Here is a 19,841-nt window from a genome sequence, read left to right as displayed (position 1 = left end):
CATCATGAAATGATTATCACAGTAAGTTTAGTGAACATCCATCTCATACAGACGCAAAATTATAGAAAAAAATATTTTCCTTGTGATGAGATCTCTTAGGATTTACTCTCAACTTTCATATATAACATGCAGCAGTGTTAATTATACTTACCATGTTATACATTGCATTCCTAGTACTTATTTATCTTATAACTTCTTATAACTGGAAGTTTGTACCTTTTTTGACCACCTTCATCCAATTCCCCCCCCCACCCCCGCCCCCCCCCCCCCCCCGGGTAATCACAGATCTGATCTCTTTTTCTATGAGTATGTTTGTAAATTTTTATAAAGTGTCTTTGTCTGGTTTTGGTATCAGGCTGATGCTGGCCTTGTAGAATGAGTTCAGAAGCATCCCTTCCTGAAGTAAGATTCACATACAAAATGAACGTCATATGGTCCTATTGCAGTCATATTGCAGTCATGTAAGAGGACTTACCAGATCTATAGATGATACACAGTTGGGATGCACAGATCACACCAAACATTAAAATATAAGTCTAGAAACAAGAAGTTAATAATCACAGAATCCTACACTGATATTCAAAAATCAACCTCAATCAAGTAGGGAGCTAGTATCTGTAGTACATACAGAAAAACTTTAGGAGTTTTGATGGTGAAGAGCTTTGTATAAGCTAACAATATGCTGCTGCTTTAAAAGACAAGGCAAATTTAGGCCGCATCATAGAACCAAAACTTCCACTGTGCTCTGCTCTCCATTCATTATGTCTCTTATTTACTATGAGGCTTGTACACCTTTAATACAGCAAAAATTTTAAAAACATTTAAGAAAAATAAAGTTAAGAAAGTAAGACAGGCATGAAGTAAACATGAGAACAAAAGGAATATATAAAATCCTTTGCACATGCTAGAAGTGACCACAAATTAGACCCTAAGGTTTCGGAAGTAAGAAAACTACAATTAGTAACCAAGACCCAGAGTGACTGTCAGTAAAAAGAATCACTTGCTGGAAAAAGCACAACCCTTCCTGATACTAAGTCCATAGAGAAAGTTGTTCCTTGAAGCATCATTAAGAATAAAGAACAGGGAGGACCTTCAAGATGGTGGAGGAGTAAGAGGAGGAGATCACCTTCCTCCCCACAAATGCATCAGATATACATCTACATATGGAACAACTCCTACAGAACGCTGGCAGAAGACCACAGACTTCCCAATAGGCAAGACTCTCTCCACATACCTGGCCGTGTGGCTGACAGGGTCTTGGTGCTCCAGCCGGGTGTCAGGCCTGAGTCTCTGAGGTGGGAGAGCCGAGTTCAGGACACTGGTCCACTAGAGACCTCCTGGCCCCATGTAATATCAATTGGCGAGAGCTCTCCCAGAGATCTCCGTCTCAATGCTAAGACCCAGCTAAACTCAGCGACCAGCAAGATCCAGTGCTGGACAGGCCAGGCCAAACAACTAGCAAGACAGGAACACGACCCCACCCGTTAGCAAAGAGGCTGCCTAAAATCATAATAAGGTGACAGACACCCCAAAACACACCACTGGACACGGACGGTACTGTCGACCAGAAATACAAGATCCAGCCTCACCCACCAGAACACAGGCACCAGTCTCCTCCACCAGGAAGCCTACACAACCTACTGAACCAACCTTAGCCACTTGGAGCAGACACCAAAAACAGAACCTGCAGCCTGTGAAAAGGAGACCGCAAACGCAGTAACTTAGGCAATGAGAAGACAGAGAAATACGCAGCAGATGAAGAAGGTAAAAACCCATGAGACCGAACAAATGAAGAGGAAATAGGCAGTCTACCTGAAAAAGAATTCAGAGTGATGGTAGTAAAGATGATCCAAAATCTTGGAAATAGAATGGAGGAAATACAAGAAACATTTAACAAGGACCTAGAAGAACTAAAGAGCAAACAGACAACGATGAACACCACAATAAATGAAATTAAAAATCCTCTAGAAGGAATCAATAGCAGAATAACTGAGGCAGAAGAACGGATAAGTGACCTGGAAGATAAAATAGTAGAAATAACTACCACAGAGCAGAATAAAGAAAAAAGAATGAAATGAATTGAGGACAGTCTCAGAGACCTCTGGGACAACATTAAACACACCAACATTCGAATTACAGGGGTCCCAGAAGAAGAGGAGAAAAAGAAAGGGACTGAGAAAATATGTGAAGGGATTATAGTTGAAAACTTCCCTAATATGGGAAAGGAAATAACTCCAAGAGGACAGAGAGTCCCATACAGGATAAATCCAAAGAGAAACATACCAAGACACATATTAATCAAACTATCAAAAATTAAATACAAAGAATTAAAAGCAGCAAGGGAAAAGCAACAAATAACATACAAGGGAATCCCCATAAGGTTAACAGCTGATCTTTGAGCAGAAACTCTGCAAGCCAGAAGGGAGTGGCAGGACATATTTACGGTGATGAAAGGGAAGAACCTACAAACCAGATTACTCTACCCAGCAAGGATCTCATTCAGATTGGACAGAGAAATGAAAACCTTTACAGACAAGCAAAAGCTAACAGAATTCAGCACCACCAAACCAGCTTTACAACAAATGCTGAAGGAACTTCTCTAGGCAGGAAACACAAGAGAAAGAAAAGACCTACAATAACAAACCCAAAACAATTAAGAAAATGGTAATTGGAACATAACATATCCATTAATTACCTTAAATGTAAATGTATTAAATGCTCCAACCAAAACACAGACTGGCTGAATGGATACAGAAACATATGCTGTCTACAAGAGGTGCACTTCAGACCTAGGAACACATACAGACTGAAAGTGAGGGGATGGAAAAAGATATTCCATGCAAATGGAAATAAAAGAACGCTGGAGTAGCAATTCTCCTATCAGACAAAATAGACTTTAAAATAAAGGCTAGGGCTTCCCTGGTGGCACAGTGGTTGAGAGTAAACCTGCCAATGCAGGGGACACGGGTTCATGCCCTGGTCCAGGAAGATCCCACGTGCCACGGAGCGGCTGGGCCCGTGAGCCATGGCCGCTGAGCCTGAGCGTCTGGAGCTTGTGCTCCGCAACGGGAGAGGCCACAACAGGGAGAGGCCCGCGTACCACAAAAAAAAAAAAAAAAAAAATACTAGCAAACAGAATCCAACAGCACATTAAAAGGATCATATACCATGATCAAGTGGGATTTATCCCATGAATGCAAGGATTCTGACAAAATTCAACACCCATTTATGATAAAAACCCTCCAGAAAGTAGGCATAAAGGGAACTTACTTCAGCATAATAAAGGCCATATATGACAAACCCACAGCCAGCATCATTCTCAATGGTGAAAAACTGAAACCATTTCCACTAAGATCAGGAACAAGACAAGGTTGCCCACTCTCACCACTCTTATTCAACATAGTTTTGGAAGTTTTAGCCACAGCAGTCAGAGAAGAAAAAGAACAGGAATCCAAATCGGAAAAGAAGAAGTAAAACTGTCACTGTTTGTTTGCTGATGACATGATACTGTACTAGAGAATCCTGAAGATGCTACCGGAAGACTACTACAGCTAATCAATGAATTTGGTAGAGTAGCAGGATACAAAATTAATGCACAGAAATCTCTTGCATTCCTATATACACACTAATAATGAAAATTCTGAAACAGAAATTAAGGAAACACTCCCATTTACCATTGCAACAAAAAGAATAAAATACCTAGGAATAAACCTACCTAAGGAAACAAAAGACCTGTATGCAGAAAACTATAAGACACTGATGAAAGAAATTAAAGGTGATACAAACAGATGGAGAGATATACTGTGTTCTTGGATTGGAAGAATCAACACTGTGAAAATGATTATACTACCCAAAGCAATCTACAGGTTCAATGCAATCCCTGTCAAACTACCAATGGCATTTTTCACAGAACTAGAACAAAAAAATTGCACAACTTGTATGGAAACACAAAAGACCCCAAATAGTCAAAGCAATCTTGAGAATGAAAAACAGAGCTGGAGGAATCAGGCTCCCGGACTTCAGACTATACTACAAAGCTACAGTGATCAAGACAGTATGGTATGGGCACAAAAACAGAAAGATAGATCAATGGAACAGGACAGAAAGCCCAGAGAAAAACCCACGCACATATGGTCACCTTATCTTTGATAAAGGAGGCAAGAATATATAGTGGAGAAAAGACGGCCTCTTCAATAAGTGGTGCTGGTAAACCTGGACAGCTACGTGTAAAAGAATGAAATTAGAAAACTTCCTAACACCATACACAAAAATAAACTCAAAATGGATTAAAGACCTAAATGTAAGGCCAGAAACTATCAAACTCTTAGAGGAAAGCATAGGCAGAACACTCTATGAAATAAATCACAGCAAGATCCTTTTTGACCCACCTCCTAGAGAAATGGAAATAAAAACAAAAACAAACAAATGGGACCTAATGAAACTTCAAAGCTTTTGCATAGCAAAGGTTACTATAAACAAGATGAAAAGACAACCCTCAGAAAGGAGAAAATATTTGCAAATGAAGCAACTGACAAAGGATTAATCTCCAAACTACACCAGCAGCTCATGCAGCTCAATGTCAGAAAAACAAACAGCCCAATCCAAAAATGGGCAGAAGACCTAAAATAGACATTTCTCCAAAGAAGAGATACAGACTGCCAACAAACACATGGAAGGATGCTCAACATCACTAATTATTAGAGAAATGCAAATCAAAACTACAATGAGGTATCACCTCACACCAGTCAGAATTGCCATCATCAAAAAATCTACAAACAATAAATGCTGGAGAGGGTGTGGAGAAAAGGGAACCCTCTTGCACTGTTGGTGGGAATGTGAATTGATACAGCCACTGTGGAGAGCAGTATGGAGGTTCCTTAAAAAACTAAAAAGTAGAACTACCATACAACCCAGCAATCCCACTACTGGGCATATACGCTGAGAAAACCATAATTCAAAAAGAGTCATGTACCACAATGTTCATTGCAGCTCTATGTACAATAGCCAGGACACGGAAGCAACCTAAGCATCCATCAACAGATGAATGGATGAAGAAGATGTGGCACATATATACAATGGAATATTACTCAGCCATAAAAAGAAACGAAACTGAGTTATTTGTAGTGAGGTGGATGGACTCAGAGTCTGTCATACAGAGTGAAGTAAGTCAGAAAGAGAAAAATACCCTATGCTAACACATATATATGGAATCTAAAAAAAAGGTTCTGAAGAACCTAGGGGCAGGACAGGAATAAAGACGTAGAGAATGGACTTGAGGACACGGGGAGGGGGAAGGGTAAGCTGGGATGAAGTGAGAGAGTGGCATGGACATATATACACTACCAAATGTAAAACTGACAGCTAGTGGGAAGCAGCCGCATAGCACATAGCACAGGGAGATCATATCGGTGCTCTGTGACCACCTAGAGGGGTGGGATAGGGAGGGTGGGAGGGAGATGCAAGAGGGAGGGGATATGGGGATATACGTATGCATATAGCTGATTCACTTTGTTATAAAGCAGAAACTAACACACCATTGCAAAGCAATTATACTCCAATAAGGATGTTAAAAATTAAGTTAAAAAAGAATAAAGAACAAAATATTTATATCATCCTGAGAAATATCCTTAAAATAATACAACAGAGAATTTGATAGTGTTTTCTCTCTAAAATAAGGTTCTTCAATAGAGGCCAACGATATTTCTCCAAAGCGCCGTTCAGGAAAAGCACTGCCCCAGGGTGGCTGGCGGACGCCGTCCCGTCTGCGGCTCCCGGATGGTCCATTCCAGGGGGAGAGTTCAAGCAGGGCTACTCAGCGTCATCCCAGACACACTGAGAAACTAGTATACCAAGACAGTGCTCTGACAATTTCATTGTATGTTATACAATATTGGTCCATAGGAGATCGGAAAGTTTTTTTAATGAAAAAACAAATGACCCTCACCACAGATGGTTTTGGAAGCACTGTTTAGAGTATCTAGTAATGAATGAACTGCATACCCTTCAGGAATCCTCTGTAATTTTTTTTCTCAGCGGAGTTTTCATAAGACCTTGAGGGTCAGGGTCCTCGATTATATGCCCTAAAATTGCCCAGATAGTTGGTCTCTTCTGATACCCATGAAATGAACCCTATGCAGAGACGTGTGTCACACGTCCTGTGAACTTCACACGTGGGTGGGCACTGAGCTGTGAGAAGGCCCCCACACCTGCACACACGGGCGTGCAAAGGAGCCCCTGCACCCGGGCTGGGATCCTCCCAGCAAGTAACCTGGGTTTGTTCCCCGGCCTTACAGTCATTTTAGCCTGGAAAACCTTTACATCAGGTGCAACCGAACACCCACCCAGCCATTAAAAAGAAGTCAGTGTTCATAGTACATGTAACTTTGAGCAGCACACCCTCCTGATACGACCTCCAGGGCTGAGTGGTTACAAACACTGACCCAGGTCGACTGGTAAGCGAGCTGATGTGCTTCGGCTATCATCCGTAAGCTATGAAGTGAGAGTTAGAAACAAGAGTTTTTCTAACAAACGTAGTGACTTTAGCTCTAGAATAACTGTCCTGCAGACTTTGCAGGAGTGGTGAAGTATCAGGGTGATTCCCAATAAGCATAATGATAACTAGCGCTTACTGAACACTTAACTCTGTGCGGCCACACTCTAGTTACCTGCATGCACTAAGGCATATACTTCTCACAATAACCCTGTGAGGTGGATGCTACGAGAAAATGGAGGTTCAGCAAGCTTAGCTTTGTCCACAGTCACTCAGCTGGGACATGGCAGAGCTGGGGCTCTGACACAGGCATCCTGTCTCCAAAGCCACTGCCGTACCCACTGTGCTCTTCTACCTCCCTGTTTGTAAAGACAGAAGTAACCTGTATTACATATGCTTATTTTCCTAGAGAGCGGGACTCACCTAAAAATGCCACCGAATAATTAAGAATGTTAAAATAAGAGAGATACTAGGACATATCCCTTGTTTTACCCCCACTGGAAATTTTTATCTGATGCATTTTGAGTAATGAATCATATTTCAGGCATCCCACTGGAAAGATACTGTTTAAACTGGAGAATTTCCAGAGGTGAGTTAACAAGCGAGTAAGGGTTCTAAAAACCATGTCCCACGAGGAACACGTGAAAGACCCGGATATGTTCAACCTACACAAGGGAAATTGAAGAATACACGTGACAGCTCTTCATCAGTTTGGAAGTCTGGCTCGTGGAAGAGAAGTTAACCCAATTCTGTGGCATCAGAAGCAAACTAGTGCAGGGAAGTAGGCGTTCCAACAGGCGGACTTTGGCTTAGTACTGCACCTCTGTCTCACTGCCTTTGGAAGGAATCACTAACATTTCTTGAGAGCACACTGAGTTTTGCTATATAATCTCATATAACTGCTACACCAGTCCAGTGAGGATGTATCTACATTTATTTATGCACCAAAACACTGAGGCTTAAAAAGGTTAAGAACATAGCCTGTGACAGAGCCAGAATCTGAGCCCAGATCCACAGTCCTCAGCAGAGCCAGACCAGACTGTCTTCCACAGAGCTGTCCAGCAGCAGTAGACCCCTTTTAATAAAGGGGGTCAGCAGAGATGAGCCAGTGTCAAGGATGACAGAAAATGAACTCTTCATTGAGAAGGAGGCTGTATAGAGGGCTTATTAGATTCCTTCCAGTTCTGATTTCTTAGATATAAATTTCTATGAAAATATAATGCACTTGTTTTAAAGTTTACAACATTGAAGTTACATTACTAGCAGAGCTTACGTTGACTTTCTTGCTGCTTTCCTTTTAATTATTAAAAAGAAAGGGGGAATGTGTTGGGGGGGGTGGGATGAACTGGGAGATTGGGATTGACATGTATACACTAGTATGTATAAAATAGATACCTAATAAGAACCTGCTGTATAAAAAATAAATTTCAAAAATTCAAAAAAAGAATAAAGCCGAATATACCAGAAACTAACACAACATTGCAAATCAACTATACATCAATTAAAAAAAAATAAAGTGGCTATAAACATCAAAAAAAAGGGGGGGGAGATAAAGAGCTTTAGTTTTGCTACTGAGTAGATACTCAGCATCGTCACATTTCATAATTTTCATAATCAGCCGCTCATTCATCTAAGGAAGGTTTTTAAAGAGCATCTCCACGAGCTGCTGAGCCACTGTAACAGGTGCAGGGAAACGGCCCCCAACACCTGGACTTTGCTGCCTCCCCGAAAATGGGCATCAGTAACCTTTACCTTATAAACGATGAACTTCAGTTAAAGCAAAAGGAAAAAAGAAATAGGTTGTATGTAAATATTTCAGGTAGCTCAGTGCTTCTCAAAATTTTCTGTCAAAGTAGCCCTACTGGCCTTGCACCCTGGAAGGTCTAAGGAAGCAACTTAAAGGAGGCCTCTGTAAGCAGGAAGCTTCTTTGTTTTTTTCCTAACGTTTCACAGAAACGTTGCATTTGTGCAACATAGTCTAATCTGTGTCTTAATGTTTACATGTTTTAAATTACCATAACCACTGTCGCTAAAACTGCAACTGTAAGATGCTTTTCATACCCAGTAAAACATTGCCTGATATATCCAGAAGTACATACGTCCCAGTTTAATAAGCCAAGGCTTATAACAATACCTTGTATTTAAAGTTTTCTTCCCATTGAGAAAGATATTTTCAAGGAAACCTGTGGAAACCTGTGGATGTGGGAAGGATAGATATTCATGACTCATACCGTTAAGGCGAGATGTTCATACGTGTTAAGCCTTACGGGAGATTTACTTTTCTTTCCTCTAATATTAATTTCTCCTACAGATGGTTAAGTAGAATAAAATATAGAAAATTACATAAATTGGTGAAACAGGATCAGAAAAAAATTACTTGAAAGAGTAGGATATAATTTTTTGGTATTTGAGAATGATTTGAACGTTTAAAAGTTTGCAGAAATGTTGGACACATATGCTGAGAAGACTCTTATTGGTTAGCACGTAGCTCAGACTCACGTTTTACTGGCGTTTATGACATTTACGTAGGTTTTGAACGTAAAGTGATGATTCTAAATAAAATTATATTACAAACATACATGGTAACCTCTTTTTAAATTGATACTGCTTGTTTCAGGGAAAACGTGGATACGTAAAAATTTATGAATGTAATTTTCTTGTTGTTGTTTAGGAGAGAAGCCATATGAATGCCCAAACTGCAAGAAACGTTTTTCCCATTCCGGTTCCTATAGCTCACACATAAGCAGTAAGAAATGTATCAGCCTGATGCCTGTGAACGGGCGACCACGAGCAGGGCTCAAGACCTCGCAGTGTCCCTCACCATCTCTCTCGGCATCACCAGGCAGTCCCACGCGACCACAGACACGGCAGAAGATAGAGAATAAGCCCTTCCGAGAACAACTTTCCGTAAACCAAATCAAAACTGAGCCTGTGGATTATGAGTTCAAGCCCATAGTGGTTGCTTCAGGAATCAACTGTTCAACCCCTTTACAGAATGGGGTTTTCAGTGGTGGTGGCCCCTTGCAGGCAACCAGTACTCCTCAGGGTGTGGTGCAGGCCGTTGTTCTGCCAACGGTGGGGCTGGTGTCCCCCATCAGTATCAACTTGAGTGATATTCAGAATGTACTTAAAGTGGCAGTAGATGGTAATGTAATCAGGCAAGTTTTGGAGAATAATCAAGCCAATCTTGCATCCAAAGAACAAGAAACAATCAGCGCTTCATCCATCCAGCAAGGTGGCCATTCTGTTATTTCAGCCATCAGTCTTCCTCTGGTTGATCAAGATGGAACAACCAAAATCATCATTAACTACAGTCTTGAACAACCTAGCCAACTTCAAGTTGTTCCTCAGAATTTAAAAAAAGAAAATCCAGTCCCCACCAACAGTTGCAAAAGTGAGAAGTTACCAGAAGATCTTACTGTTAAATCTGAGAAGGACAAAAGCTTTGAAGGAGGAGGGAATGACAGCACTTGCCTCCTGTGTGACGACTGTCCAGGGGACATCAGCGCACTTCCGGAGCTAAAGCACTATGACCTGAAGCAGCCCGCCCAGCCCCGTCTGCCCCCCACACCAGAAGGTGCCAAGCCCGAGGCCTCTGCTCCCTCGGGGTCCGGAGACGGCAGTCTGTCTCCCAGCCAGCCACCTTTAAAGAACCTCCTGTCTCTTCTGAAAGCATATTATGCTTTGAATGCACAGCCAAGTGCAGAAGAGCTCTCAAAAATTGCTGACTCAGTGAACCTACCGCCGGATGTAGTGAAAAAGTGGTTTGAAAAGATGCAGACGGGACAGACTTCAGTGCAGTCTTCTGAAGCATCTTCTCCCGAGCCAGGCAAAGCCAACATCCCTGCTAAGAACGATGATCAGCCTCAGCCCACAAACGCAGATGAATCCCAGGACGGCACAAGGAATCTCCAGAGTCCTCTGAAGATAACTAGCTCCCCCGTCCTACCGGTGGGCTCCGCGGTCAATGGTTCCAGAAGCAGCGCATCATCCCCATCCCCCCTCAACCTCTCCTCCTCCGGAAACGCACAGGGTTACTCGTACCCGGCAGAAGGGGCACAGGAAGAGCCACAAGTCGAACCTCTTGATCTTTCACTACCAAAGCAACAGGGAGAGTTATTGGAAAGGTCAACTATCACTAGTGTTTACCAGAACAGTGTTTATTCTGTCCAGGAAGAACCCTTGAACTTGTCTTGTGCAAAAAAGGAGCCACAAAAGGACAGTTGTGTCACAGACTCAGAACCAGTTGTAAATGTAATCCCACCAAGTGCCAACCCCATAAATATTGCTATACCTACAGTCACTGCCCAGTTACCCACGATCGTGGCCATCGCCGACCAGAACAGCGTTCCGTGCTTGCGAGCGCTGGCGGCCAACAAGCAGACCCTGCTGATCCCCCAGGTCGCCTACACGTACTCGACTGCAGTCAGCCCGGCGGCCCAGGAAGCAGCCCTGAGGGCGGCCCAGCCCAACGGAAATCAGGTAAAGAATGCCCGCACCCTCGGCCTCTACTGGTCAAGTGCTCGTTTGACTTTTTTCAGTGAATTTTTCTAATAAAAATCAGTCCCAAGAGAGCCAAGCAGCTTGTTAAGCTGTCATTTCTGAAAGGAAACAGATGAATGTGTGCCTTAGTACTTTTCAACGGCAGTCCTGTTATTCTGCTGAGAAAAGGGTCGATGAGTCTCAGCTAAATATTGACTGTTTGAAACTAGAGACAGAAGACGAAAGTAAACCTGGAATGCTTACTAATCAGACTTCTGTTTTCTAGTCAGATCCCAAAATTCGGTAACGTTCTGTGTCGATTATGATCATTCGTAAATGAGAACTTGTTCACAGACATTTCACACCAGGCGAACTTAGCTATCACTTTTTATGTGTTTATAAAAAAACTTTAAACAAACAAAAATTAAGTATATAAAGAATTCATCTAGTGAATTTACTCATGACTTTATAAGCTGTAAACTACGTAGTGTTCAGTCATAATGATACATGAGGGAATATTCTTGTGAATCTATGTTTGCAGTTTCCTCTTTAACTCCCCCCAAATCCATGACGGTTTTGATAGAACCAATATGTGTGATTGCTGTGTGTCTCACTGTCCGGGCTTTTTCTGTGTCACTGACCTTGATGTCTCTCCATTTCTTTCCATCAATTTCTGATTAAATTTATCTCTAGTATTCATTTGATTCAATCTTTTTTCCAAATATTTGCTCTAAGTAGGTACAGCTAAAATAATTACGGTATCCTGTTCAAGTGTGTTTTGCTGCTTTTTGCTCTCTATTGCTGCCAGTGGGCTTCCCGTAATTGTGGTAACTCTTGAAAAAGTTTTCACACGGCTGAATTTCTCACCAAGTCTAAATTTTGGGTATATAAAACACTCTTCATGCCTTTGAATAATAAACAGGGAACCACAGACGTTTCCGTGAATCATCAACTAGATCACATGACGTTGAAAATCGAGTCCCCTTAGCACCATCAGCGGCTCGCAAATGCCAGAAAAATGTCGGCACTTCTCCCGCCTCACAAAGCCGTGAGAAACGTGGAAAACCTTTGAACTTGTAGAAAATTTGTGAGTTTAGAATGGAAGACTTCAGAAAAGACACAGGATCTTAGGGGCCCAATCCCACTACAGGCTCCCTGAAGAATTATTCTACTGGCAGGAGGCCCAAGTTTCCTCCCCAACCCTATCCCTAACCCGAAACTCTGAAGATTCATTGTTTAGCAAGTGTTCTTGTTTAGAAATGTAGACCCTCCTACATTGTTTCCACCTTGCTCCTTAGAAAAGTGACAGGGAGACAGTGGAGTTTAGTTCACAAAACTCTAAGGTTCTGGAAGATGCAGTCTGAAGACCACTTTTTTAAAAAACAGAATCTTAATTTTTGCTTAGTGAAACCCAGAATGAAAAAGTGAAGGTAAGTGATGCAGTCACAAATCTGTGATTGTTTAGCAAACTCGTAAGTTAAAACTTTCTGCCAATTTCTCATAAATTAACGATTCATATGGAACTAGGTGGACTGTGTTAGTACTGCGTTTGGTATTACTTATTTTTGGTGTCCTTTCTTCTCGGCGCCAGCCGGCCCCGGGTTTGCTGCGGTTGTGGCTGTATGTAGCGCCCCTCCCTTTTGTCTGTGTCAGCCCCACCTGTCACCTGGCCCTCCCCTTGGAGCCTGCTTTGGTCAAGTTGTGGAAAGTGTAAATCACAGTAGTTCTTTAATCTGTGCTTTTATTCATGTCTCTTGTTTATCTTGTAATTTTAAAGGAAATTGTCCTACTTCTTTGTCTCCTCTAGGATGAAAGGCAAGACACTAGCTCAGAAGGAGTATCAAATGTAGAGGATCAGAATGACTCTGATTCCACGCCACCCAAAAAGAAAATGCGAAAGACAGAAAATGGGATGTATGCTTGTGATTTGTGTGATAAGATATTCCAGAAGAGTAGCTCGTTGTTGAGACATAAATACGAACACACAGGTATGTATGCTCGTGAACCTGGCAGTTTTGGAAAAACAAATTTATAACCATCTCCAACCTGAAGTGCCCCGAAGCCTGTCGGCTTCATGCCGTCTTATTTCATAGCTGTGCCCTTATTTTCAGGTAAAAGACCTCACGAGTGCGGCATCTGCAAAAAGGCGTTTAAACACAAGCATCACCTGATCGAGCACACGCGCTTGCATTCCGGGGAGAAGCCCTACCAGTGCGACAAGTGCGGGAAGCGCTTCTCCCACTCGGGCTCCTATTCCCAGCACATGAACCACCGCTACTCCTACTGCAAGAGGGAGGCCGAGGGGCCCGAGCCGGGGGCCGCGGGCCCAGGGGGCCCGCCCGCGCACCACGCGGGGGCCCGCGCCTCCCCCTCGCAGGGCGACTCTGACGAGAGGGAGAGCTCCACGCGGGAGGAGGACGAGGACAGTGACAAGGAGGAGGAGGAGGAGGAGGAGGAGAGGGAGATGGAAGACCTGCAGGAGGAAAAGGAAAGTGGAGGACCGCAGGGGGGGGAGGGGCGCGAGGGGGAGGGGCGCGAGGGGGAGGGGCGAGCCAACTCCGAAGGTGCGAGGGAGGGCGCAGGAGCTGGAAGCCCAGCCCACAGTTTAGAACACAAAGTCAGCCAGGGCGCTGAGCAGGTGTCTGAAGAGAAAACAAATGAAGCCTGATGGTTTTTCTAGAAAGAAAGAAAATTCTAATTGGTAATGAAGTTTGTTCTATGTTATACATGCTTTTCACGGAAACACAGTAACCTGTATACTGTGATTTCTGTTCACTACTGTGTAAAGTAAAAATTTAAAAAAATACAAAATACCAAAAAAAAAAAAAAAAAAACCACACACAAAAAAAAAATCCGGGTGTGCCTGAACCTCAGACCTAGTAATTTTTCATGCATTTTTCAAAGTTAGGAACAAGTTTGTAACATGAAGCAGATTAGAAAACTTAATGACTCAGAAAGCAAAGATGCAACAGGTTAAAGGAAACTGATTACTTAGACAAGCATCTGGCATTGTTTCATTTTATCAGTATTAATTATCACTCTTACGTTGGTTTATTCTTAAGCTGTACAATTGGGAGAAATTTTATAATTTTTTATTGGTAAACATATGCTAAATCCGCTTCAGTATTTTATTATGTTTTTTAAAATGTGAGAACTTCTGCACTACAAAATTCCCTTCACGGAGAAGTATAATGCAGTTCCAAACCGTGCTAACTACCATTTCTAAATTCAGTCTAGAAGGTAGTAACTTCTAATATTTAGCTGTCATAGTAGAGCGTCTTCTCATTTAAAGTGTATCGTTAGCCTTAAGAAAGCAGCCGATAGAAGAGCTGAAGTTTCTTACTCATGTGGTTTAAATGGAGTTGAAAAGATTGCCGTTGAGCTCTGATTGCAGGGACTAACAGTGTTGATACTGGTGAGGACAGCAGAGTCGTCAGATCGGTGTTCGTAATTGTGTTTGAGTACGTGGTGAACAAATATGAAGGATGTGATATGAAGCTTTGTATCTCCTTTGGCCTTAAGCAAGACCTGTGTGCTCTAAGTGCCATTTATCAGTATTTTCAAGGCTCTGACCAGCCTCCGTTCATGCGTGGCCTACAATAACTAGCATTTGTTGATCTGTTTCTTGTATCGAAATTCTAAAATAAAACTCAGAACCACTGACTCTGTCAGAGAAGCCAAACACTGGGACATTTCACCCTTTAATAATTCCTCCGTATCATTTTGCGTTAATTGACTTCCAGAATTTCTCTACAGAAATGAAAGGGAAATTTTCTAATCTGCTTTATCCATGTACTTGCATTTCAGACACGGACCTGCCATTGTTCTTTGGCTCATAATTGTTTCCAAATGTTAGTTATTATGGACCCAGTTTATTAACAACATTAGCTGATTCTTACCTATCAGTATTATTTTATTTCTTTTAGTTTATAGATCTGTGCAACATTTTTGTACTGTATGTCTTCAAACCTGGCAGTATTAATACCCTTCTTAACTGACATATGTACTTTTAGTTTTAGAAAACTTTTATATTTATGTGTCTTATTTTTATATTTCTTTATTTATTACACAGTGTAGTGTATAATACTGTAGTTTGTATTAATACAATAATATATTTTAGTATGAAAATTTGGAAAGTTGATAAGATTTAAAGTAGAGATGCAATTGGTTCTCTTGCATTGAGATTTGATTTCACAGTGTTATGTTAACATTTATACTTGCCTCGGACTGTAGAACAGAATTTAAATGGGAATGTATTAGTTTTACAACTACAATCAAGTCATTTTACCTTTACCCAGTTTTTAATATGAAGCTATTGAATTCTGAAATTCACTGTGTGACTAACAGCACGATGTTCTGCGGTTTTATTAAGAGATTAGTCTAACCATGAGGTCTCGCTTCCTTACAAGCCAAGCTAGGGCAACCTTATATAAACAGTGTTGGGAACAACGTTTAACATTTTGTGCCAATTTGTTCCTGTATTCATGTATGTAAGTTACAAACCTGACTCTTCATTTTTAAGTTCCTTGTTACACCATGGTCATTTTCTAGTTTTTTACCAGACTCCCCCATCTCACAATAAAATGCATCAACAAGCCTGACTTACTTGCTGTCATTCTTTTAATCATTATCAAGATTTTCTTTGGAAAACACTGTAACACACATGGGGGTATTATACCGTCATCCTGCGCTTGGTTTATCTTGGGCTGGGTCTGGGGAGACTGAATGGTGTAGACGTTCCCCCCTAAATCGTGGATTTTCCTGCGGCTGGGTGTTTCTGGGAAGGTCAGAGGGGACACTAACACCCGGCCTCCCCGGAGCTTGCTTCCTCTTCCCGAACCCCTTCGCCCCTCACTCCTGACCCCGTGGCCTCTCACCCTTCGGGAAGCCTGCGTTAGGTGCCTTTCCTCTGGGCTCCCACAGCCCCTGTACCTGCCTCGTCCTCTCAGCCCTTATGCTGTGGCTCGCACGCCGCCCACCAGGACGGGCCGTGTCGGCCGCTGGGTCACCCGCCCGGCAGAGTGCCCGGCCCAAGTGCATGCGGCCACGTTGGTCGAAGGAGAATATAATTTGCACGTTAACAGGGCTCAGCTGTGTCTTTCCTTCCTACTCTTTTGCTTCTATGTATGTTCAGTGATTTCAGCAATGTAATAACTTTTTACTCAGGCCCTACGGAACACCAGACATAGCCGACAAATTGTAAACTACACCTTTCCCATCGCCTTTCTCCTCTGATTTGCGAGCTTATTGCTAGGTGTCGTCTTTCTGGTGCTTATCCCAATGGTACACGACACAGGCGTCCAAGGCCTCTGGTAGGAACTGATGGGACAACCCTCCCCTTCTTACGGCCTCATGTTCCTAGGTGATCGCTATCAGCATGGTGCCTCATTTCTCCCGTCACTGAGAAGAGCTACCCACTAAACAAATGCATTGTATAGGGTTAGAAAATAAGAGTAAATAACCCTTCTTAGGAGACATTGGTGCTATAATCACTAAGGAGCAGCTCAAAGAAGGCAGAGTTCTCGATACATACGGGGAAACGGCTAAGAAAGGGATCCAGGTTCATCAGACAGGTTCCGAAAATGAAACTGCGCGAATGCTTCCCATTACTCCCCCAAGCCCCATAACAGCAAGAGTGTCATTTGTCCCTGACTTGTACCATGCACACAGGTGCTTCACTGCTGTTGTCAAAGCTGATTTCACAAAAGCCTTGCAAGATTGAAAGACCATGTGCCCATGAACACAGACATATTAAGTAGCAGAATAAAGACTGGAACATGGGTCCACCCAACTCTAAGAGCCATGCCCTCAACTAGCCTGCCTCACATCTCACTTAAGAGTAGCTTACACCATCTACATTTAAACTCAATCCTGGCCTTAAGTAACATGAGTAGAAAATGTCAGCAAGGCCAATATACATTTTATAACATGATGAAAAAGAAAAGCAAGGGCATGGGTTTTTCAAATCTGTGTGCAAACTTAAAATTAGCCTTGAAAACGTGTCAATGCAAACTCAGAACAGATGTCTTAAGATCAATTAGAACAACCACAATATGGTCTTTGTCTTCTGAACCTAAAAAAAAAGCATAAATTCCTCTGTTCTAGTGAACAAATACATTCCACTCAATACACATTTTTTCCCAAAAACACATGGGACATTCATGAAGAGAAACCATCTTATGGGCCATAAAACAACCCTCAAATTCAAAAGAACTGCAAACAAAGTGGTTTTACTCTGACTACAAAATAATTAAACTAGAAATCAGTAACAGATACATCTGGAAAATCCACCCCCCTCCGCAAAACTACTGGAAATTAGACAACACATTTCTAGGTAAAATATGACCATTATACATTATGAAGAACTAAGTAAAAATGAAAATGCAACATCAGAAGTTGCCGTGTGCAGCAGTGCATGTAAGAAAACTGATAACATTAAAGTTTATTAGAAAATAGAAGGTGCAGCCATCTAAGCTTCCACCTTAAGAAATCAGGAAAAGAATAAAATCACACCCAAACCAAGCAGAAACGAGGCAATAATAAAAGAAGACAATGGCATAGAAAACAAAGACAATTGAGTAAATCAATGAAATCAGAATCTGATTCTTTGAAAACATTAATACAATTGATAAACCTCTAGCCAGACAGATCAAAGAATAAAAGAAAGGAGACAAATCACCAAGAACGAGAGAGAAGATCTTCTTGCAGATTCTACAGGGTAAAAGGATGAAAAGGAAGTATTATGAACTTTATGCCAATGAATTTGACAACTTTGATGAAAATGTCACGTCCAAAATACCAAAACTCACTAAAGGAGAAATAGATGACCTGATTAGTCCAATCACAAAGAAATTTCTAGTTAGAAATCTTCCCACAAAGAAGACTCCAAGCCCAGATGGCTTCACTGGTGAATTCTACCAAAAATTTACAGAAGTTATTGTACCAATTCTACACAAACTCATCCAGAAAATAAAAGAGGAAAACACTTCCCGCCTTAGTCTGTGAAGCAGCAGCATTAACCTGATAGGAAAACCAGACAATGATATTACAAGAAACAAAAACTACGCACTAATAGCTCCCTGGATGTAGATGCAAAAATCCTTGAAAATGGGGCTTCCCTGGTGGCGCAGTGGTTGAGAGTCTGCCTGCCGATGCAGGGGACACGGGTTCGTGCCCCGGTCCGGGAGGATCCCACATGCCGCGGAGCGGCTGGGCCCGTGAGCCATGGCCGCTGAGCCTGCACGTCCGGAGCCTGTGCTCCGCAACGGGAGGGGCCGCAACAGTGAGAGGCCCACGTACCGCAAAAAAAAAAAAAAAAAATCCTTGACAAGATATTAGGAAATCATTTTGAATAGTTTATCAAAAGGAAAGTACATTACAACCAAGTGGAATTTATCCCAGGACTGCAAGGTTGTTTTTGCATTCAGAAACCACCTTGTAAACCAAAAATTTACACAGTTTTTACATATTTACATCATATTTACAGAGCAAAAAGAAAAACGATATCTTAATAGGTGTACAAGGAGCATCTGACTAAATTCTACACCAAGTCACACAAGTTCTTGGCAATCTAGGAATAGGAGGGGGTTTCCTCAGCCTGACAGAGGGCACCAGCAAAAAAGCCCCATAGTTAACAATTTTGAAAAATTAAATGCTTTCCTCCTAAAATTATGAACAAGGCAATAATATCTGCTCTCACCCTTTTATTAAGCATTGGACTGGAGGTCCCACGAGGTGCCACATGACAAGAAAAATGACAGGCATACAGATCGGGGAAAAAAAAGTAAAACTTTTTATTTGCAGACAGGTTGGTTGTCTACGTCGAAAAAAAGGAATTTACAAAAAAGCAACTAGAAAAGGTGAGAGCAAGGTTACAGGATATAAGGTCATTATGCAAAAATCTATCATATTCTTATAGTAAGGGTAAAATGGAAATTTAATTTTTTAATGTATGAAATATTTAGGGATAATTTAGCAAACTACGGGCAAAACCCAGGCACTGAAAAATACAAAACACAGCTGAAAGAAATTAAAGGTGCAATGAAAATGAAAAGATATTCCATGTTTATTGATCAGAAGATTCAATGTCATTGCTGTGTCAGTCCTCCCCAAATTTATCTATTTTTTTTACTTTTTAAAAAATTTACTTATTTTATTTATTTTTGCCTGTTGGGTCTTTGTTGCTGTGTGTGGGCTTTCTCTAGTTGCGACAAGCGGGGGCTACTCTTCGTTGCAGTGCATGGGCTTCTCATTGTTGTGGCTTCTCTTGTTGTGGAGCAAGGGCTCTAGGCATGTGGGTTTCAGTAGTTGTGGCACACGGGCTCAGTAGTTGTGGCTCACGGGCTTAGCTGCTCCGTGGCATGTGGGATCTTCCCGGACCAGGGATCAAACCTGTGTCCCCTGCATTGGCAGGTGGATTCTTAACCACTGTGCCACCAGGGAAGTCCCTATCCTCCCCAAATTTATCTATTAATTCAACACAATTCCAGTGAAAACTGCAGCCACATACTTGTAGAAACTGACAGTCTTATTCAACATTTATATGGAAATGCAAAAGACTTCAAGTAAGCAAAAGAATTTTGGAAAAGAAGAATAAAGTTGGAGGACTTAGACTACCTGATTTCTAGTGATACTATAAAGCTACAGTAGTCAATACAGGGTTGTATTGAATGGACAATACAGGGTTGTATAAGAATGGACATATAGATCAAGAATACAGAATTAAGAGTTAGGAGGAGATCCACATATTCATAGTCAATTGATTTTTGCCAAAGGTGCCAAGATAATCCAATGGTTAATTGATCATCTTTTAAAATGTACTGCTGATAGATATCCATATGCAGGAAAATGAACTCGATCCTTATGTCAC

At 41.7% G+C, this 19,841-nt stretch overlaps 1 protein-coding gene across 1 annotated transcript in view; it reads left to right on the top strand.

The window, feature by feature from the left end:
* Window positions 1-13,640, top strand: part of ZEB1 (zinc finger E-box binding homeobox 1) — a 189,358-nt gene extending 175,718 nt beyond the window's left edge. Inside the window, exons 7-9 of the mRNA XM_065870861.1 lie at window positions 9,162-10,972; window positions 12,780-12,960; window positions 13,084-13,640. Coding sequence (XP_065726933.1) covers window positions 9,162-10,972; window positions 12,780-12,960; window positions 13,084-13,640 — 2,549 coding nt within the window. The remainder of the gene's footprint in view (window positions 1-9,161; window positions 10,973-12,779; window positions 12,961-13,083) is intronic.
* The last annotated feature ends 6,201 nt before the right edge of the window (window positions 13,641-19,841 follow it).

This window comes from Phocoena phocoena, chromosome 2 (genome assembly GCF_963924675.1).
Source record: "Phocoena phocoena chromosome 2, mPhoPho1.1, whole genome shotgun sequence".
Lineage (NCBI taxonomy): Eukaryota > Metazoa > Chordata > Mammalia > Artiodactyla > Phocoenidae > Phocoena > Phocoena phocoena.
This window is presented reverse-complemented; position numbering and strand designations above follow the sequence as displayed.